Below are 13,620 nucleotides of genomic sequence, written 5' to 3' on the forward strand. Positions count from 1 at the left end.
CAATCCCTTGCCTCCTTGCAGGATAACCAAGTCCAGATACTTCTTTTTTAGTTTGTTTGCTTTTGTTTTACATTTAAACCCAGCATTTTGTGGATGCCTGCACTCAAAGACAGCCAACAACCCCTTACGAAATCCTCTGAACACTCAGCGTGTCATTTGTACAACAGGAAAAGACTTAACAGTTAAAAAATACTCTGGAGCCAGGAAATGTACAATACATTCAATAACAAAAAATATAGATATAAAATACTTGCTTTAAGGCTGTGTACAGTTTAACTGAAGATAATCTGAGGACATTAAATTGCTCAGCAACAGAAGAAATGTGGGAAGAAAATTCCTTAATGTGGTGGTGAAGGAAAGGCAGCAACAAATATCCTGAAAGATTCTGTTGATGCTTCTAGAAAATATTTTAAGTGAAACATGATCCAGATAGACTGAGAGTCCGAAGCGCAGGGCTGGTGCTGCTAGTTCAGGATGGGCTGCTGTCTTGCACTGTGAGCCAGCCCAGCTCACTGTGGTCCCTGGGTCGATCGCCGCTCCTCAAGCATCCTGCACACCCACATGGACACAACTTCTGCATTCCCATCGTTGTACTGCACGATGAATGGGTGGCCCTGGAACGTGGGATAGGCAGAGTTAGCCAAGGTAAACACAACCCTTCCTGCGAAAACCCGAAAAAGTGTTTTTTGATTTGTTTGGGTTTTTTTTTTAAATTTTTTTTTTTTAAAATACACTGGAACATCCTGTGGTTACAGTCATAAAAATGCAATAAACCAGTGATTCAAACCAGTGACCCTCCTCTTGGATCCATATTATCCACATACACTGTTCATACAGAGAAGGGAGGGCTGGGGGAACTCGGACTCTTTACTGAGGCCTTAGCCTAGCACTCCTTGAAAACGCTGATTTTTAATTTTTTTTTTTAATGTTCAATTAACTCATTCTGTTGTGAACCAGCTCCTTTCTAGGACGGCCTGCCAGGCTGTCGAACTTCTAAATGACATTTTGGTAAAAAAAGATATCCTGACAATAACACTAATCTGCTAGTCTGCTTGTAAAGGTCAGTGACCTCTTAATTTTCTGTGATCTCTTAATTTTAAAGTTTCTCTCCTGAATAGCCCCCTTGTGCACCTCTTTGACATAACACTCCCCTTTGTCTAAAGGAAAGCTAAGGGCAGTCTGTGTTTGCAACGTGAACTACAGCATTTGCGGGGCAGAGACTGAACGAAACACGCGGCTGCACGAATGCCACCACTCACTTACATCTGTGTCCTTGACTTCTATCAGTGCAAACCTTACGCCTTACCCTGTGTACAGGCATCCTTTAAATGTACGGTTCTACAAATTACCTTGGAAACCCCCCCAATATCCCTGCAAGTGTGAAATTCCTGTTGTTACTTGGCCATTGAGCTCCATGCCTGCAGATGCAGCAGGACCAGGCGCCAGGCTCTGCAGCACTTGCAGCCTCCGTAAGAAGAGGGATTTGTTCACACACATACATGCTAGTACGTGTCATTTGGAGTGATCAGTTGATATAGAAATGAAAATATCACCCAAGTGTAACAGGTTATCATGAGAAGCTACTGTGGGAATTAAGTATGATGGAAAGAGGGATAACTATAAAATACTCGGCCATGAATGATACGGCTACTGCAGGCACCGGAAGACTGTGTCTTAGACACCTCAGAAAATCAGAACAGCATCTCAGGATGAAACAAAAATATGGCCTGCAATTTCAGCAGCCAGTTTAGGCAGCTCATGTCTCAATCTGGCCACATTCCTAGAGATGGGAACATGCCATCTTCAGATGAATCTCAAATGAAGTATAAAAATCCACAGGAAACCAAGTACCGCAATTACATAAATGACTGAAAGAAAGCAATCGCCAGGAGAAACCATCACAGATGATGAAAACCTCTACTCCAAATCACTCAAAAGCAGCTCAGTTTTTGCAACACTAAACTTCATAGCTCTTGCAAACAACGCCTGAAAGTAATCAGAGTAGATGTGCCAGGGAGCCTTTGGGGAGGGTGACGTACATGTGGGAATTACCGGCGCGCGCAGCCCGACGCCAGCCGCAGCGGTGAACGACAGCAATCGGCGCAGGGAGAGCGAGCACGGGTCTGACGTGGGGCCTGGAAAGCCCGGTGGTCGGCTGGGTTAGGATGGCACCGAGCAGAGCAATGAAGCAGCACTGGGCTAAATAGAGCACAATAAATCCTCAAGGCATCAGCTCCAAGCAATAAAACACTCTGCGGGCCAGGGCCAGCAAACGCAGGAGCCACAGGAATAAAATATGCCATTATCTATGAGAATTATGGAGGAAGCGTGAGATGCTGTTGCTTCTACTCTTTGGGATGGCTGGAAATCTCAGCTAGAACTTTTCAGAGAAAGGTCTGAGATGTGCAGACCTTCTTCAGACCTTACTGGGACCAGCTCAGTTGCTTTCCCAGTTAACCTTGTTGAGGAAGGACAGAAGGAATACTCTGGTGGAGCAACTTAGTTGAGCAAGAGGTCCACCAGGAGAAGAAATCTTTTATCTCACTGCACTGGCTTTTGGTGCCCTGAAAGCTGCTGAACAGCCAAAGCCTCAGCTTCTTTGCATCACGGGCCCCCCCACCTGCCATGACCCCAGGACTTGGTACAACAGCAGCTTTCACGCTCCGTGCGTGCATCTGTGGGACACTGGCTGCACCTCTAACAGGCTTTTGGGAAAGGCAGCGCAGGGCAGGGGCAATGCAAGGAAGGGAAGGGGCAACGCACGAGTCATCGTGACCTGAGCCTCCACCCAGGGAGCAGAGCTCAGCCCAAATCTTTCCTCCATCTCAGCAGCTTCCTGGCACCCAAGACCTCAGTTGAAAAGGGTCCTGGCCCAGAGGCAGGAAAGATGCTGCTGCTCTGCTGCCTGGATTAGCAGAGGTGCCCATGAGCTCTGCCACCTTGTGTTTGAAGCTCCGAGAAGAAAACCAACACGTCACAATCTCCATGCCAGCAGGGTCCCCGGACGGGCAGCTAGAGGTCCCTGCTGCCCACAGAGATGGCATGTGACTTGGCCTTTGTTTCTTCTCACATTGCAATCCCTGATCAGTGGGAAAATGTGCCAATGTGGCTCCTTCTCCATGTAGATGGAGGAACACCACAGTAAGAGGCAAGACAAAGCTAATAAACACGCAAACATGAACTCATTGACAGATCCTGGGAGTCGGTTCTCATTTCCATTCCGCTGGAAGGACTAATTCCCACAATTAAACTAGTGAGATCTGAGGTGGTACAGCACACAGACTGGAGACAAGAGGTATATTAAGAGGAAAGGATATGGGTAAAAAAAGGTGAGGGAGAGACACCAGAGGTGGGGAAAAAGGAAAAGCAAGTTTGCCTGTAAGCTAATGCCGTGGGAGGTGGCAGGAGACACAGCTGCACCAGTCAAGACATTTAGTGGCTTAATCTCTCAGCTATGAAACAGATTTCACTCTGGAACTACTTAAATGAAACTTTTCCCCGTCCATTCATCAGAGTGTAAAAGACTGCCCAGGTTTATGCTGGGAACCACATTACAAGCATGGCCAGACTTCGGAGGAGAGAAGATAACTCACAACAACTATACCCCCGTCACCTCCCAACAAACTGCTGATCATCAGTGAGTATGTGAATAATTTCAGCCGCTGATGGCGTAACCATGAGAGCAAAACCCATGATGCAGAGGACTGTAACGATCTGGAAGTGCAAGAACTGCACGACAGGCAGAGCACGTGCTGGTACCAGGCGTGCAAGATGCCATTGCCCTGCGATGTCTGTCGCAGCAACAGTCGGTATTTCAGCCCGGATAGGGAGAAGCTGCACTCACGGGTTTCCTCTCTAGTATCAGCACAAACAGGTCAGGCTGGTGGCCTCCATTCCTTCTTGGATTTCTTTATTTACTGGGCACAAACCATACAGAGCCTTTGGGAATGCCTTTCATTCGTGCTGCAGGCTCTCACCCCATGGCTGCCCTGCTTTTTCCCCCAGGGAAAGCTTCGGCCTGCTCAGTCTAATAACTCAGATTTGAAACAGGGGGGAAAAAAAACCCATGCCAAAGTCTACAGAATCTGAAAGACACCACAGTGACTAGGGTGAAGCTGTGACAGAAACGGCACCGTTGCAGTCTGAAGAAAGCTCATGAGTTTTTCCTGCATCCAAATGCACGGATGTGCACATTCCACAGAACAACCACTGAGACACCGAAGTCTGCAGACACAAGATCACCCGACTCCTGCAAACTGGAGGGCGCAGCACGACGCTCGTGTGATTACAGGTTTCCAAAACAAAGCCCGTTCAAAGAAGTTGCTTTCCCCTTCTCAGTTTTGCCAGTGCTTCCCACCAGGCTTGAGCTGCAAGCCCTTCGTTTTACCTCCAGGCCTTTGAAATTGTGGGCAGCTGGTACCCGCCATTGTAATCAACCTTCCTGAATTTGCTCTTTGTAACTGCTAAAAAAATAGATGTTTTCCCCCAATATTCAATTTTTTGAAGCAAATTGCTTCCTTTCAGACATTCTTAGCTGCAGACAGCCACTTTAAATTTGTCAGAGAGCTCTGAATTTCCCATCCAGGCAGATGTGCGGGTGCTCACACTCAGTCATTGCTTGGAAAATGGTCCACCAAGGAAGAACAATATATCCAGAGATACCAGAGTCCATTTGAGAGCTTTGAGGATGGCAGCAGACAGTTCAATGCTACCAAAAGAAGATGGATGATCTTAAAATGATGCATTTAAGTACACAGATGCTTGCGGCACTGAGCATATGGACGTCTTTTTCCTTCCAACACCTGGCTACTAAAAATCTTTAGCTTTGGTCTTGAATGTCTAACATCAGGAACAACACTAAAGAAAGACGGCACCTTCTTGTTTTTAAACCTCCTACTCCAGACATCCCTCACGTTTGGGTTTCACTGTTTTACTAAACAAATGCAATCTGAAATATTCCTGGTTTTACTTGGTTCCTACCTGTGAAAACAATTCAGGAGAGGGCATGATCAGGAACCCAGAGACAGGAGTCCTGGTGTTTACTCCCAAGCTGCTGCATACTTTCTAGCATGACCTTCACAAAGCTTCTTAATTTCCCTCAGCCTCACGGTTAAAAAGGGAATAAAAGATTCTGCTTTCTCACAAGAGTGCTGCGAGAACCACTGCAAGCGCATTTTGCCCAGCACTTTGGTATTTTTGGGTGCAAAAGGTGCAAGAGTAAGGTAAATGCTTATTATAAGCAAGATAGCCTAGAAGTAGCTGTTTTGCCTCTTAAACAAAACAACAGTCAAGGACACTAGTGAGAACTAGGGAAAAACAATCAAGAGCCCACAGACAAGGAAGAGCAGATGCATTGGGGCAATTAAAAAACAGCTATTAAAGCCAGTCCGCTTCTCCCATGAATCTCCTTTACGACAGAGAGACTCCCCGCTGAGGAAGACATCTCACACCCAATACATCCTTGCATTTAAGCTACTCACAACATGCAAAGGGAAACTGCAGGCTATGCAAGGTTGAAAACATCAGCTAGCCATGCTGTTCACCCTATTTGCTTTGTTTTGTGAGGTTATTCCACTGAAGCCTGGGGTTTTACACACTCACTTTTCTCCCTAGGAATAAGTTTAACTTGAAACTACACTTTACATTTCCTGTGTTTTTAGACTATACTGCTCTAGTGAGGATTTTTCTCCGGCTGAAGGGATGGTTTTACTAGAAGCTGTTTTTCAGAATCTGGTGGTTGGCTCTTTTCCTTTGTTTGGATTTTTGTTTGATTGTTTTTAAACTGGGAATAGAACAACAGAGATTTCCACCAAAGCTAAGACTACAGTGTCAAGTGGGATCCATCTTTGCAAACCTTGGTGGACAGCTTGTGGCATGTTCAGGTCAGGCACCGAAAGCAAGGAGGTCACAAGTGGCCCAAGGATGTATAAAGTCCACAGACAGCCTGTGCTGAAGTCTACAGCAAAACCACTTTGCTGCTTCTAATACCTGACCTTGCTAGACCACATCTCACTTAGCAGCATCTTGCCTGCTGCACTCATGTCTGCAACTCCAATAAAAACATCTATCAAAGAGCAAATACAGAATTGTGGAGAACACAACAAAGTCCATCAAACTTGCCCTTGGCCTCTGTTTACAGCAACACCTGAAGTGATAACGCAGTACAGACTACGTAAAAGGGACTTGCGGTTGGCTTACCATCTAGAAATGCCTCAGGGAAAAACGTAAGATTCCCTCCAAAGTCTCCAGCTACCGTGGCTGCACCAGCAGCAGTCTCTTCTGCTCTTAGCAGCTTCTTTGTAAAGGTACCCTTCAACTTCTCTGCATTTTGCCACTATTCAGCATCTAGTCCCCCATTCCCCCCTTTCCAGGCATCCAGAGTACTGCAAATATTAACTCCGACAGTCCAAAACATTCACACCTCTGAAACCAGCACCTTACACTGGAGGTATCTTTGGAGGGGAGAGTGGAGAGAAGGGGCAGAGAGATTAGACAGGGAGCGAAGGAAGGAACAAGGGAAAAAAACCCAGGTAAAAATCAAAACTGCTGAAGGAGAAATGCAGCTGCACCAAGTCCAGGTCTAGTGCATGCCCAGGCTGCAGGATGGCGCTGGGATAAACTGCCACCTCAAGAAATAAAAAAAATATGAAAGTCACAACAGCTTGGACACTATTAATAAGCTCTGGTCACTGAGTGTCTCAGCCACAAATAGCAGTCCCAGCTCTGGCTTCAACATTGAGCAGTATGTTCTAAACCAAACACAAGCAACCTGCTGTACTTCAATATTCCCCTATAAGTTTATTTTGCTTTGCAAGGTAACACTGAAGAAAGTTAAATGTGCAGTAGCTTGAAATGCGTTTTCTGTTGCAGTGGCCAGTTTCTCGCCACCCTGGTGGGGTTACATTCTGCTTGGTGGGGTGTGCATACCTTTTTTTGCAGCATCCATCCACCTTTTTTTGATGTGGGAAGTTGGCTGGCTTCCAGCACAGATCAGTCCTGCACTCACATCCCCCTGCGCAGCAGCGGAGTCGGGGTGCTGAGCTGCACCCGGCTCTCCGGCACGCTAACAGCAGAGAGCACAGCTCTTTTACACTGGCACTTACATCCACTGTGAATTGGCAAGTAAGAGATTGATGTTAAACCTTCCTCAGCAAAATTACTGCAATGGAGACTGTCCATGCCCTACCAGTGATGGTTCAGCCAACATCTCAGTCTCAGTAACGTGCAAGAGCTCATTGCGACACTGACAGGCACCATCATGGAGAGAAGCATGATCCTAGGGAAAGAGATGCTCATGAGAGCAGCCCGCAGATATCGCGGGATGTCTCCATGACAAAGCTGATCCCATCCCCACCCATTTCACATTTGCTCAGACTTCTACGCACGTACATTACAAAGCAGGTAACCACCTCCCTGACAACTCTTAAATACTCAGCCTTAAAAATAGCTGGCAATCAGTATCAGCAGACCCAAGCAGCAGAAAACAGGTTGAAAAGCCACCACTGAACAGCTTCCCCGTACTGGCTTGCCTCACCCTGGCCAGGGCTTTGGCTCGGTAGGATGCACGGCTGCACAGTGATTTCCAGGGGGAAGTGGCTGCTGGGAGCACACAGCAGCTCGGAGTCGAAAAGGTCAGGCAGGACAGGGCCAGGGATAGCTCCAGAGTGAGTGTCAGCCAGCCTAATTTTCTGTGTCAACTCCGAAAATTAGATAAACAATGACAAACCAGGCTTTTTAAATGAACTTGTCTCATCTCGTTCTCTTGATAAAGGGTACATTTCTCAAGTTGCAGTGTCCCACCAGACAGGTTAACTCTTTCAAAGGGGAGCACCTCGCAGAGGGTGATGTAAATGATTTAAATATCTGACATGAAATTAAAAGGGCAGTGCCCCCCCTGAACACACAGCCCTGGTAATTCAAACTCATTGCTCACAAACCATCAATCATTTAGCCCAGTCAATTAAATTGCCATTATTCAAGGGTAAAAGTTCCATAATTTTACCTACCCTTAAAATTCAGCAATTTGCTTTCACGGCCTCCTCCTTCGGCCTGAGAAATCTTTGTTTCTGGTAATAACTCACCCAGAGCTCACTGCAACAACCTTTACATCACATTCTCAGTAGGACTGCAGACCCATGGGCCTTTTCCAGCACCAAATGCCCACATGCAGCTCTGCTCCAGACCTGCTCGCCAGCACTGCTGGTAGGAGCGAGGATGAACTGTCCAGGGAAGATGAAAGTTCCCCTGGGACAAGCCCTAATACAAAGCCTGTGCACCACCCACAGCCCCAAACCTGGGCTACCTGAATCCTTTGAGCTATTTAGTCTAATGCAAACGTATCAGTTTACACTGCCTCTCATACACACCAGTACAGGGAAGATCAAAGCTTCACAAGAGTCTCTCCTGTAAATGAGTTCCTCTGCCACTGACTACAGAACACTTGTGTTTGGATAGCACCAAGGAGGTTTAGCCCCAGTGCTGAGGCTCCTGAACACTGCCAAAGGACAGGCAGACAATAAAAAACATGCCTTAAGCAATGCTGCTGTGATTTTCACAGGACCTTCCAGGCACAAAACAAGCAGGCATTTATTGTGAGACTGGTTTAAAGGGTTCGTGAAATAGGCAGCTACCAACCTTAGCCAGGATGGCCACAAAGTACATTCCCAATGTGAAATACTGGTCAGTCACCAATTTCCTTGTAATTCTGCAAAAATAATAGGGTGGTGTTTCCTGGGGCAGAGAACATGAGGGAAACGGGGAGGGCATGGACAGGAACCTTAATCCCAAATGGTCCGAATTTTTTGACAGTGCATCCAGTTCTAACCCACACCATCTCCTCCTTACATTTTTGACACAGGGCAGTGAGAGGTTAGTTGGGGAAGGCAGCACGCCCTGCTCTGAGCTCTCCCGCAGGATATGCCAGGGTCAGTGCTTGCTCACTGCAGGAGGATGTGAAGGTTAAGGGGAGGAACCTGGGTATATCATCCTGCATCCCCTTAACCTAAGGGGTAACTGTGGCCTGAACAGCAGATTGCACAGGGAGATGAGCAGTGCCGTGGCTTTCCTGCCCATGCTGCAGCCAGGCTGGAGGGGCTGCGCTTACTGCCAGGCTCACAGCCAGGCACCCGCATGGCATCACAGCATCTCCTACTGCTCTGGTGGCAGCAAAAGCAGTGCTGAGTTCCTGGGGTGCTGTCCTTCCTCCCTCATTTCTCCTCCACGGCAAGAAGAGCTGAGACTTGACTTTCAGTCCAGCACAGCCAAGGCCAGCACCAGCTGTGCCATCGAGGTGCCCCGTGCCACGCTGCTCACGTGGTCCGAGGGAGCACCTCCGCTGCTCGATGCCACGGGCAGGAGAACCGGCAGAGCCAGCACAGGCTATGGCTGCAGCTGCAAACACTTGGGGGCTGCCTGTCGACATCCTGAAAGCCTGTCTTCCCAGCAGCCAGGAGCAAGCTGCAGAGACAGGCATTAATGTAAACCCTATGAATACAGAGGAGGAAGGAGGGACACCATTAGAGGGACCGAGGTCTTATGTTAACAACTACATGACACCCTAACGTAACCACACCACCTGGCAAATTAGAAATTACAACAAGAGAACTCATGCTTACGCAAGGTATGTTAGGAAATAAGCAGTGTTGCTGCTGGTTGCAACAGTGCCATCCTTTTAATGTTCTCGTTCACAGGAATCCTCCCAGACTGTGCAGTTAGAGGACTGCTCCATTTATTACAAAGAAACACAGACAAATTATGCATTTCATTTCAAAATCTGAATTCAGCATAACAAAAACCATAATAAAAAGATCCCAACTGTTGCAGGCACAGACTATCAAGACAATGGCAGTGCCCTTAGACAGCATTTCAAATACAGTTTATTAGCGTGTGATATGAAAAGGGTATTTTTATTGCATGATATAATGCAATGGGACCTTGGGTGCTCTGCAGAAGGACCTTGCACTCAGAAGTGTAATGAACCCATAGTCCAAAAAACATTATACTGTACATTAACCTATCATTAATGGCACATTAGGGCTAGGGGCATTGCACGCTTGCTGGTCAGGGCTCCATCAGGACACTATGGAGGAAACCACAGTCTTCACAGGCTTAAAACAAACAGAGAAAATAAATATTACTGATGGCTACAGGCTGCTTTAAAGGAAGCTCACTCTCTGCTTAACATGCAATTTTGATGCCATTTTTTAAAGGGGGGAGGGAAAAGACAATGCAGCAGTTTATTAGGCAATATTAGAAACAGCACGTCACTGCTTTGCAGCACCGAATGTCTCCGTGGTGCATCAGATGCATCAGCACAGAGCTCTGCCTGCACAAAGCATGGCACCTCTGAGCACTGGGGCACCTTTTAAGAATAAAATGAAAACTGGAAACCTGCTCCCCTTCCCTGCCATTCCCTAATCCCTGACAACACTGGTAAGGCTTTCCTGGCAGCAGGAGTTGAGACCTAGGAAGAGCATCCTCTGACCCAGCTCTGCACAGCTCCATCGCTGCCCGAAGGACACCTGCCACCTGCTTGTTTGCATCTGCACCCACTTCCACCCCACCCCATCACATCTGAGAGCCACCTGGCAGAACTCCAGCCTGTGTCTGCAGTAAGTCAGCGTAAAACGTGACCAAATCATGACACTTACGCTCCTGAATCAGCTGGGATGTCCCATGCCTTCCTCCAATGCAAGGGCTCTCTTTGTTCGAAGGCAAGCTTGATCAGATGGCCACCATGCAAATGTTAAATCAGAAAAGCCTGGCTCACAACTCATCCCTAGCTGGCTGAGGGAGCGCAAGCCCTGCAATTCTGGAAAATAAGAACTTGGCTGTAAAACAGTGCACCGCAGTTATCCCAGCTAGTTCTCCCATTGCTACTGATGCGTCTATGCTATTTACAGCTCTTGTAATTAACTGAGGGCACATACTCGAGGGGAAATTCTTGCCCATTCACGTGTTTAATGGGAACACAAGTTGGACCTCCAAAAGGACAAGTACAGATCTCAGCTCTGGAGCTGTGCTATCTTCCCAGGATGCCTGAAAACACAAAGTGCTGAGTAACCCAAATTGCCCTGGCCTGAGCCTGTGTCCCCCTCTAGTGACCTCAACACGTGTAAGATTTCATCACTCCACCACTGCCTCCTGTAGCGGAGGATTTTACATCTAGAGCTCCTGCCTCCAAGGACAAGCCAAACTAAATGCTGTTCTAATTATCTGTGCTAGCTATCCACAAGGCCCATTTCTGCTCCCACAGCCAGGAATAGCAGCGAGGAATCCTCAGGCCAATACTCCATTGCCGACTCCCAAAACATTGTTAATTCACAGGCACAGAAGGTGTCAGAGTCCTCCTCAGGGGCTGCTCCATGCAGCAGGCTTCCCTCCATCGCTCTCTTCTAAGGCTTGAGAGGGGTAAAAAATTTGAAGGCTTCAAATGCTCGCATTGACAGATGGAGACAGAGAACATACGCATGGGCAAAAAGACCCTGCAAGATGCTGTTTACGTGGCTGTTGCATCTCTTGTTTTACTTTTGCAATTTTAGGATGCATTTTGACCATGGGAGGTAACCCTTTAAAGAAAAGGGCGAGTGCCTGAAGTGCTTGAAACAGCAGCGACTGGGAGGCTGAGCATGCATGTCTAGCAAGCATGGCCCCAGTGTCCCAGAGCTGCGGCAAGGTCAACCCTTGCTTTGAGAGACACTCTCCTCCAGAAACGAAGCCTCGTCGTCTCCTCCATGCGGTGGCACCTGCAGCGACAGGACGGTGTATGTCAAATCAGAGCATGTTTAAACATAAAGTACCAGCTTTTCTTATGTGCTTGCATGGCTGTGTTTGATCTGGGACCAAGTGTTTACTGGCCCAGTTCTCTCTCCCAGTTCCTGTCCTCAGAACAGAGACTATTCAGGGCAAGGACTGCTGCTCGCTGTGCTTGGTAAGGAATTCAGCATCCCTGACAGCCTGTTCTCAGCTGGCTGCTAGAGTGAAATCACCCATAGCAGGGGCCAAAGAAACAGGGCTTCAGTAGGTCTGCAGGAGCCCGCAAAGCTGCGAGTGGCACAGGGACTCCTAGAGTCAGAAGGACCCACAAGGTCACATTTTCACAGAATTTCCCACCCTCATGAGGGCATCACCTGTAGCTTCTGCCAGCTCGGGGAGCAGAAAAGGACCGATTTGTCTAGAGAACAGTGAGGGTAGGAAAGAGGGAATGAAAGCCGGATCGATTGGTGGTGTTTTCTGGGTGGAGAAGAAGCGGGGACAAGAACACATCCATAAGCAAAATCAAGTATAATTAGTCTCCTTGAAGTTTCTGCTCTCTTTCCTCATTCCTTATTCTGCGCAGCTAGCAGCACAGCCCCAGCCTGCTAAACAGTTCCACGCAGAGTGTCGGGAAGTGGTGAGTTTTGTTTGTTGCAAGGCCTCCCTAACATACACTGTAATTAAAATGTTGATTACTAAACAGTTTAAATATATGACAGACAATGCAGTTAAAGCCTACAGTTAGGTCAATATGTGATTTAGATTTGCCATTTAAAAACTCTCATTTAAATTTTGCATACATTAATCACTACCATACTTCAATGTTCTGATATCCACCTGACTACACTATTAAAATAAAACTTGCTGCCCCAGGGAAATCCTACTTATTCTTAATTGTTTCGAGGCTTTGATGGGCTTTTAATCTAAGATTAATTTATGCAATTTTAAATAACTCTTCTTATGATTAATAAGCTTGAAAATTAAAAGGAGTCTAAAGCAATTATAATGAGCATTTGGTCATAACCTCATTAGGAGAAGGAGTGAAGGATACAGCTCTGGAATTCTTACAAGACTACAATTTAAGGTTACTTTCAGAGGAGTCAAACGTAGTTCTTGAAATTGCAAAGGCAGATTAGCCTAGGTCAGTGTTAGAACTATGGCTATCTAGATTAGCACACTAATGATTTTATCCCTCTGATGATATTTAAGACAGTGAAAAGATGATACAAAATGTATCAAACAAAGATAAATGGATAACACTAGTAAGCGGTGAACTCTTGAAGCTGTACTTGTTTATCTTTTTTTTTTTTTGAGAAGGATTCCTTTTGTGTTGCATTCCCCCCTGCATTATTTTTCTATTTGTAGATTAACTTTTACCAAAGCACTTTAATTGCAAGTGATATTTGGCTGGTTTAGTAGTTTTGTTGAGGCACCAAAATTCTGCTGCAATTTACAGAATCTGTCTTTAAATAACAGCGGTCCCCAAGCATAACGGATGGACCAAGAGGAAGAACAGTACAACCTAAGCCTGAAAACCCTAACCTGAAGAGGAACTTGTCCACACATCAGACCTGAATTTCCATTTTCAAACAGCAACGCAGATCCTTCCATTATGACGGAAATCCTTTCCTCAACCTTATTCTGAAGCTTTGGACATTGGCCATAGCCATATGATGTGCTGGTGGCCCTAAAAACAGCCCTCAGAGACCCCTTGTGTACTTCACGTGTCCAGGCTGCCAACTCATCACCAGGCTCAGGGTCGAGAGGGAATTATTTTTAGGTCAGATTAGCAGGAACTAGTGCATCTCCTTTGACTTCTGTAGCATGGACTTGACTTCAGACAGCTCAGCCCCCTCCTACTGCAGG

The 13,620-nt window shown here is 46.7% G+C and overlaps 1 protein-coding gene across 6 annotated transcripts in view; it reads right to left on the reverse strand.

Moving 5' to 3' along the window:
• Nucleotides 1-208: 208 nt before the first annotated feature.
• MAP2K5 (mitogen-activated protein kinase kinase 5) overlaps nucleotides 209-13,620 on the reverse strand; it is a 141,080-nt gene continuing 127,668 nt past the window's right edge. For all 6 annotated transcript variants that reach the window (XM_055715552.1, XM_055715550.1, XM_055715548.1 and 3 more), the window contains one exon: nucleotides 209-614. In XM_055715552.1, the coding sequence (XP_055571527.1) occupies nucleotides 510-614 (105 nt within the window). In that variant the 3' untranslated portion in view covers nucleotides 209-509. The remainder of the gene's footprint in view (nucleotides 615-13,620) is intronic.

Source organism: Falco cherrug, chromosome 7 (genome assembly GCF_023634085.1).
Source record: "Falco cherrug isolate bFalChe1 chromosome 7, bFalChe1.pri, whole genome shotgun sequence".
Taxonomy (NCBI): Eukaryota; Metazoa; Chordata; class Aves; order Falconiformes; family Falconidae; genus Falco; species Falco cherrug.